Raw genomic sequence first — 7,311 nt, 5'->3', positions numbered from 1 at the left:
GAGCGGTTGCTATCGATGATGGCTGCGCGAGGTAGGTGTCCCCCTGATGCGGACGATAGCGGCGACAGTGACAACGCAGGTAGCAGCACACGCTTCCCTAGTGATTGCAGCCGATGTACGATTCGTGTCTCCAATCGCAGCGAGGATCCATGATGGGAACAACCCCACTAATGCGGGGGGGAAGCTTATCTCTTCCGCCAGGAAGAACCTCGCGAATATCTAGCGGTCGAGGTAGACTTCACGGACAAAGGGGCGTCGTCAGGGAGAAACGCGACATAGAGAACCGCGACCGCGATACCACAGTGTAACACGCGGATATTTCATGTGTGGTTGGCTACTAATACGTATAAAAAAAAAAGGGACTCTCACGCAGCATCCCATTCACGCAAGCGTTCATACCAGTAAGCTAAAGGCTACCTAAGGCTACCTAATAAGGCTGGCTAAGCCTACCTATAGGCTTGCGAATATATACCCACTCGCGAGAGCGTGTGTCGCGGTGTCTCCTCTCTCATCTTACCTTTCCCTCGCGGATCAATCGACCGCCCGTCACGTTTACCGCCTCGATCGCCGGGGCTCGTTCGACCACTCTGTTCAACAGATTCTGAGAACCAACGGTGAGAATGTATGTAGAGGTATCGATGAGATTACGGTAAAACTTGGATTAGTATCCCGAAAATTGAGACTGGAGCCCTCATGAGCACTACTCCAAGTTTTATTGTATGAAAAGCTAATTGTTCCGGCGAACGAAACAAACAATTATTACCTTCGCGTTCTCCACCTCGAGTTTACCATACGATTCGTCGACGAAATCGACCTCGTTACGATAAGCGTGTTCCATTTGCTGGGCTAAACTGTAGGCCGCTTCCGCGCCTCGAACCCTGTCCACCAATTGACCGCACACGTTCGTCCATCTGACGTTCAGTCGATTCACTTCAGCGTCCAATCGGTCCATGTCGGTGTGAGGACCGCGATGACTCGGTCGTGACTTCTCGACCAAACGTCTCGCGCTGTGAGCGTCCTCGTTCAGCTGATCCATCGCGCTCTGTTGCTGCGAGATAGCGTTCTGGAGTACCCTGAGATCCTCCAGGACGTTCTGCAATCCCTTGATGTCGGACGGTAGCTCGTCGAACGACGCCAATTTCACCTCGAACTCGGAGATCACGTTGGTGTTCTCCTCCAGACTAGAGAGCAGGATCTCGACGCACTTCAGTCGTTCGATGTAAAGATTACTAGCGTTCCAGATATGGTTCCATTTAGTGGTAACGGCGTCCAGTTTGTTTCTCATCGCGGGTGTCTTCAGGGTGATGCCACGGAAGGTTTGCTGAACTCGATCGAGATCCGGCGCCAGACGACGAAGGCTCTGCTCGTAGTCCTTGTGCTGCAGCACCAGGTGTTCCAAACTGTCTAGATCTCTGGGCAACGGGGCCGCTATACGGGTGTTTAAAATCCTTTCAGCCTCGTCGAGGGCCTGCTGAAGGGCCAATACTTGCTCGTTGAATATACGTCCCGCGTTCTTCGATTCTTCCTCCGCTCTGGCCCGTTTCTCCAGTTCGTCGAACAGCTTGTTCACCTCGGCCATTTCGCGTTTCAATCGTCTCAATTGCGGATCAGCCGGGTCGCCCTCGGACAACAGTTTCTCGGCGTCCTCGTTCAAGGCTTTCCTGATGGCGGTTCGTTGATCCTGGCCCATCGCCAAGAACTGCGGCAGATCCCAACCCTTCACCACCTTGATGGTAGCGAATATCATGTTCTGTCGGAGTCGCAGCTGCTTACGCTGCCAGAGCGCGACACTTCTGTCGTACTGACGTCGCAGCCTCTCGGCCGCGTCCAGGGCTTCCTTGTCCGGCGGTTGAAGAGCGAAACAGACACCTGGCACCGGTGACTCGACGCCCTCTTGGTTCTTGACCCGCCACTTTATCCGTCCGGAGTTGTCGTACAGCGTGCATTGTTCCCCCTTCTCGATCGACATCTGTAAATAACAGGCCCCACCCAACCAATTCATTTGTGTTCTTTGGACAATCAACGTGGACGGTATAGGAGAAAGCGATTATCATTGTCACTCGACTCACGTTCACTTGCTTGTAACTGCACACACAGGTGACCTGCATCGGTCGCGTCACGGGCTGTCGACGCTGCTTCATGGGCACGACGTCCTTCGCCTGTTCCACCAGCTTCTGCACGTGATCGCCGTAGCTGTTCAATTCTTCCCGGAGCTCCTGCATACCTTTCAGGAGACGTTCTCCCTCATCCAACGAGAAATCAGACTGGGAATAGATGGTGTTCAACGTCTCGTCTCTCTTCGAGATCCACTGTTCCGCTTGCTGGATCTCACGGAAGAACTGCTGACTCTGTGCCGCGTGTTTCAGGTGCACCTCCAAGCAGAGGGTCAACTGAAGCAGCCACGCCCATTGGCTCTGCATCGCGGACATGTACGCCTCGATCGTCTTCGCGGCCGGATGATGCTGGAGAACCAAGGCTTCACCGCGATCCTGAACCGCGGAGAACTGGATCTCTCGTTTCTCCAAGTCACTCATGAGGGACTGAAAATTCGTTTTTAATTAAAGATTAAACATTGTTTATCCAGTTTGCAAACACTCCTTAGCTACCAGTATTCTTGCATGAACATAGTCTCTATTACCTCTAGGCCTGATCCGTATGTTCGCTTGGAAAACAGGGAAAGCGTTAACCATAATCTTTAATATACAGGTATACGCAAGCTTAAGGCAATGAAAGACTTTAGGATATCTTAAACAGAAGATCCAAATACCTCGTAATACTGCTCGATAGTCTGCACGTTTAAGTTCTTGTCGCTCCAGTCTCTGGTCACCTCTGTTTCCTCCTTGGAGCTCAACCATACCAGTTCGCCGGTGGCGGACTGAATGAAATCGTGCAACGTGTCCAAATCGGAGAGCCTCTTGTTCGAGGAGGACAGCAATTCGGCGTAAAGCTTTTGCAGAACGACGAGATGCTGACTGTACAATGTTAGTTCTTCACCGTGGAAGTGGTTCTTGGACTGCACGCATCGGTCGACTTTTGGATGGAACTGCTCGATGTTCTTGTGCTCACGCTGATGATTGTCCAGCTCGTTCTGAACGCTGGGCAAGTCGGAGCCGTAGTCTGCGTCCTGTAGCTGCTTGATTTTCGCCTTGCACCAGTCGATGCAATCGTGCAGCGCACGGAAATGGGGATTGGTGTCTACTAGTCGGGTTTCATGGACGGTTGTGCGATGCTTCGTGACGACGCGTTCCTCTACCGGGAAGGACACGGCCGCCAGGGGCTGTACCAATCGTTTGTGAAGAAGAGATCGCAGGGCGACCCACCGTTGATGTAGCTTCTGAACCCTGAAACGCGAGAATGAGTTTAATGCCGACAGCACGTCAACTTAGTAGTAATCAGTCTTGACCTGACTAGCATCAGATGACTATTATACCTTTTATGGAGCTCGGCAGCTTGACTGTATCTCCCTTCGGTAAGAGTGTGCACGTCCGTGAAGATATTCTGAATCTGTATTTCGGTATTTCGTATGTCCTGTTCGAGAAGGTCCCCGGCGTGTTTCGCCTCGAGGGGATGAAGACGATCGAGGCGTCTCGCTTCGTCCTCGACGCGTCTCTCGAGCTCCTCTAATCGATTGTCGGTCGTCTTCATCTCCCTGTGAACTTTCTCGGCCAGTCGTTGGAGTCGTTCGAGTCTACGGATGAAAAAGTCAAGAGCATACAAAATTGTGAAAGGAAATATATAACCTGGGTACCCGGTTGAACCGGAAGAAGAATCTTACCGTTTGATTTCGTCGATGATCGCCTGTTCTCTCTCCTGGTGCAGCATTATCAGACGATTCCAATTCTTCTCGATCACATCGATGTGTAATTCCGGCTCCATGTCCACCTCGCCGACCGCCTCGAAGTATTTCTGTAGATCCCGGAATATATAAGCGAGCCGCTGCTTGTCTCGGTATCGAGGCGGCACCTCCTCGTTCTTGAATTTCGTGCTGTCGGCGGCCAGTTTCTTCATCTCGATTAAAGTCGGCGGGAACGCACGTTCCTGCATCAGGCTCATTTTCTCGCGTATCCACAAATGTAAGGAACTAGCGAGCTCTCTGTACTCCGCCGATCGTCTCTGCGCCTCTGCGTCGTAGAGCGGATGGATTGCCGGCGGCTCCGGGAACACGTCGTAGAGCGAAGAGATGTACGTTATCAAGGACTTCTCGTCCGGTTCAGGAGTGTCCACGTCTGTAGAAATAAAACACAACACGTGTAAAATGAAGCCACAAGACTTAAACCGTCTCCTCGATAAGTATACAGGGTGTTCCATTTTAATCTCCCAGGGCAAATATCTCGAAAAATACAAATGATATTGAAAAATGGTTTAGGTAGAAGTTGTATTGTTTCGTAGGAGAAACATTATGCTGGAATTTATTTGACCTTGCGATGACCTTGGAAAAGCCTACGAAAGTCAACTTTGAATTTTTAAATTGGAACTCATATCTTTTATCACATATTATTATTGATGGCATCGAAACATTTTCGAAACGATCTTTTCAAAGTTAACGTCAGAACGACCGTGATTTCTCCTGAATTTACCCTGCAGCTTCTCGGTCGATTGACGGCCGGAAAAGGAAAAGTGGACCGTGGAGCCGAGGCGTCACGGTCCAAGCGACAACCGGAAACGGTCGAAGGAGCAACGAGACGTTGTCCGACCGTCCCCCGTGTGTACACAGGAGAAAAACACCCGGGTGTAGAGAAAAGAAACCGGCGAACGGTCGAGAAAACGCCGACAGGAGAAACTCGAGCCAGGTGATGGGGGAATGCCTTTTTATCGATCGACGGAATAATTACCTTCGGGATCGAGAAGCCTCGTAACGCCATACTCGCGCTCCGCGACGTGGAAGACCCGGTCGAGCCGCTCCCGCGGCTGACAGGAACGTGCGCCCCGCCAATCGACCAGGTCCGGCCTGTTTCGGTGTATCAGGGCGCTGAACGCCAGACCGTCCCTCCATGATCCGGTGAAGTCCGTCACGCGTACACCAGGATAACGCGCGGTCGATCGTCTCGCCCATCGCAGTAGGGCCTCGCGGGCAGTCACGTTCGGTTCTTGACCCACCACTATATCGGATATCTGTAGGAAAAAACGAATAGAAACAGATCCATTAAATACAGGTGATCCCTAATGTAGCCTCGTCTAAACTACTGTATCCTCTAATTCTGGTGTGTGCATAGGCCTCGACGTGTCGTTTCCGCTTGGTTCGCCCTTCGAGATTCCTTTCTCGCGATCACAATCCCCGAAATTTCTGATGACCACAGGTCGAAAGACATTGTAAACCCAGGGGGGTTGACTTTGGTCTAAGTTAGTTTCGACCTTTTGCGATCACAACCCCCGAATCGTCACCAAAATTTCTGATTCACCACAGTTCGAAAGGAATCGTAAACCCCGAGGGGGTTAACAAAATTTTCTAATAACCACTACGAATCGTAAATCCAAGGGGAAACTCTCGTACCTAGTTAGTTTCGAGATTCCTCTCTCGCGACCACACAAAACACCCCTGGTAACCATAGTTCGAAAGGGATCGTAAACACAGAACTCTGGTCCACCGAGAAAGTGGACAAGAATGCGCTTCAGGGGAACAGTTTCGCCGGGATGGAACGCTTACCCGAACGGTTTTCGGTTTTGGTGAAGCCTGTCGACTCAGGGAGAAGGAAGTGGAGGAAGCTGCGGCGGTGGTCTCCTGCAGATAGCCGGAAGTACCGCGTTTCGTCAGATCCTCGGCGACGCATCGTTCCTCGCCACGTGTCAACGTGGTCGTTTTACGAACGATCCGTGTCACGATACGTTTCGTGCCGTTCTCGCCGTGTCTCGATGTCTTCGTAGACTCGATCGACGATCCTAAACCGTGTCCCGTTATCAATGCGACCACGCTTCTCTTGATAACACGCTCTCGAAATTACCCAAACGTAATTCCCGTTTGAAATTCGCGGGCACCGAGAAACACACGCACACAGAATCTTGGCGATCAGACCGGATGATTTGAAAATCGCGTCACGATCGACAGTCGTCTAGTCTTGGCTTGGCTCCAAGCGATCGAAGCCGATCGTGCAGCGAATCCTCCGTCCCATTGGGTTCACATATCTGTACGCGTGGACTTATGGCGGTTAATTTTCGTCGTAGCACGATAAGATAAGCAACAACACGACAGTGAATCGTAGAGAGTATTACGCACGATATTATGAAAGGGAGAGCCTTATCGTGAGTGCAGATAAGTTTTTCTCGAATCAAAATTTTACGAATTAGAGATGTTCGATTCCACAGAATCGACTCAGAATCGAGAATATCCTTTTTTTTCGGAGAATCTCCATGTAAATATTTAGTTGCAATTTTGGAATGATGCTTGAACGAAAGAAAAACTAAGCGTACACATACGTGCCAGTATCCCTGAAGAGGTAGATTATCAGACCTGGTCCCATACTTTTCTAGTCGTGTAGTATATCAGTCATGTATGACAGTGACGTATTACCCAATAGAATTGTCAGAATCGAACATCCCTAACACGGGGACCCAATCGAGATCGTTAAAATTCCAGTCAGATCGCGTCGATACTTCAAGAATAACGTTTCAAGATACTCGGTGCCCATATCAGCCCCCTTTTCGTCATCAAGATTTCATCCTACCTAGAACCTCGGTAGAGAGTCTCCGTTTCGTATAGATCGCCGTCAGATCGTCGGCGACCGGTGTCGTCGCCGATGCGGGGCTAGTGACCACGGTCTCGCGAGGGTCATCCTCCCTGGTGCCCTGCACGAACAACCGGCCACCTTTGCTAAACCGATACATCGACATCCCGATGTGAAACGAACGTGGTCGTTGATTCCGTCGCGATGAAAACGATCACCACGCGACCGCGAAGCTAACATCGACCTCTTGGAAAAAAGGCGAACAGCCCATGTACAGCTCACATTCGCCAGGCCTTATCCGGGCGCTTTGGACTCTCTCGTTGTGTGCGCGCTGCTCGACGCGTGAAAGCCGATTATCGGGAATCGACCGGTCCGCTAGGTCCAACTTAAGACACACGGAGTCAAGAAGACGGTGAACGCAAGCACGTCTGCCCCGTTAATTCGTCCGTAGATTCTTATCGTCGAGAGGTGTTCGCCCCGTACGGGACCACGATCGCGATCTTCTCAACGATGGAGGAGTCTCGAGATCGTTCTGAACCGTAGAATCTCGCGATTTCCCGCACCGTGGTTTTTTAACGCACTCCTACAAACGACGAATGGTGGGAGAGGACACGATCGTGGGGTGGGGGAAGCAGTTTAACACTTCGAGAAA

The 7,311-nt window shown here is 51.0% G+C and overlaps 1 protein-coding gene across 1 annotated transcript in view; it reads right to left on the bottom strand.

The window, feature by feature from the left end:
- Positions 1 to 6,866, bottom strand: part of LOC107192187 (microtubule-actin cross-linking factor 1) — a 53,769-nt gene extending 46,903 nt beyond the window's left edge. Inside the window, exons 1-9 of the mRNA XM_015581393.1 lie at positions 6,660 to 6,866; positions 5,645 to 5,877; positions 4,833 to 5,112; positions 3,776 to 4,226; positions 3,431 to 3,688; positions 2,768 to 3,341; positions 2,070 to 2,540; positions 764 to 1,969; positions 518 to 601 (exon numbers count right to left, since the gene is read on the bottom strand). Of these exons, the coding sequence (XP_015436879.1) occupies positions 518 to 601; positions 764 to 1,969; positions 2,070 to 2,540; positions 2,768 to 3,341; positions 3,431 to 3,688; positions 3,776 to 4,226; positions 4,833 to 5,112; positions 5,645 to 5,877; positions 6,660 to 6,825 (3,723 nt within the window). The 5' untranslated portion in view covers positions 6,826 to 6,866. The remainder of the gene's footprint in view (positions 1 to 517; positions 602 to 763; positions 1,970 to 2,069; positions 2,541 to 2,767; positions 3,342 to 3,430; positions 3,689 to 3,775; positions 4,227 to 4,832; positions 5,113 to 5,644; positions 5,878 to 6,659) is intronic.
- Positions 6,867 to 7,311: the final 445 nt, after the last annotated feature.

This window comes from Dufourea novaeangliae, unplaced genomic scaffold (genome assembly GCF_001272555.1).
Source record: "Dufourea novaeangliae isolate 0120121106 unplaced genomic scaffold, ASM127255v1 scaffold299, whole genome shotgun sequence".
Classification (NCBI taxonomy): Eukaryota; Metazoa; Arthropoda; class Insecta; order Hymenoptera; family Halictidae; genus Dufourea; species Dufourea novaeangliae.
This window is presented reverse-complemented; position numbering and strand designations above follow the sequence as displayed.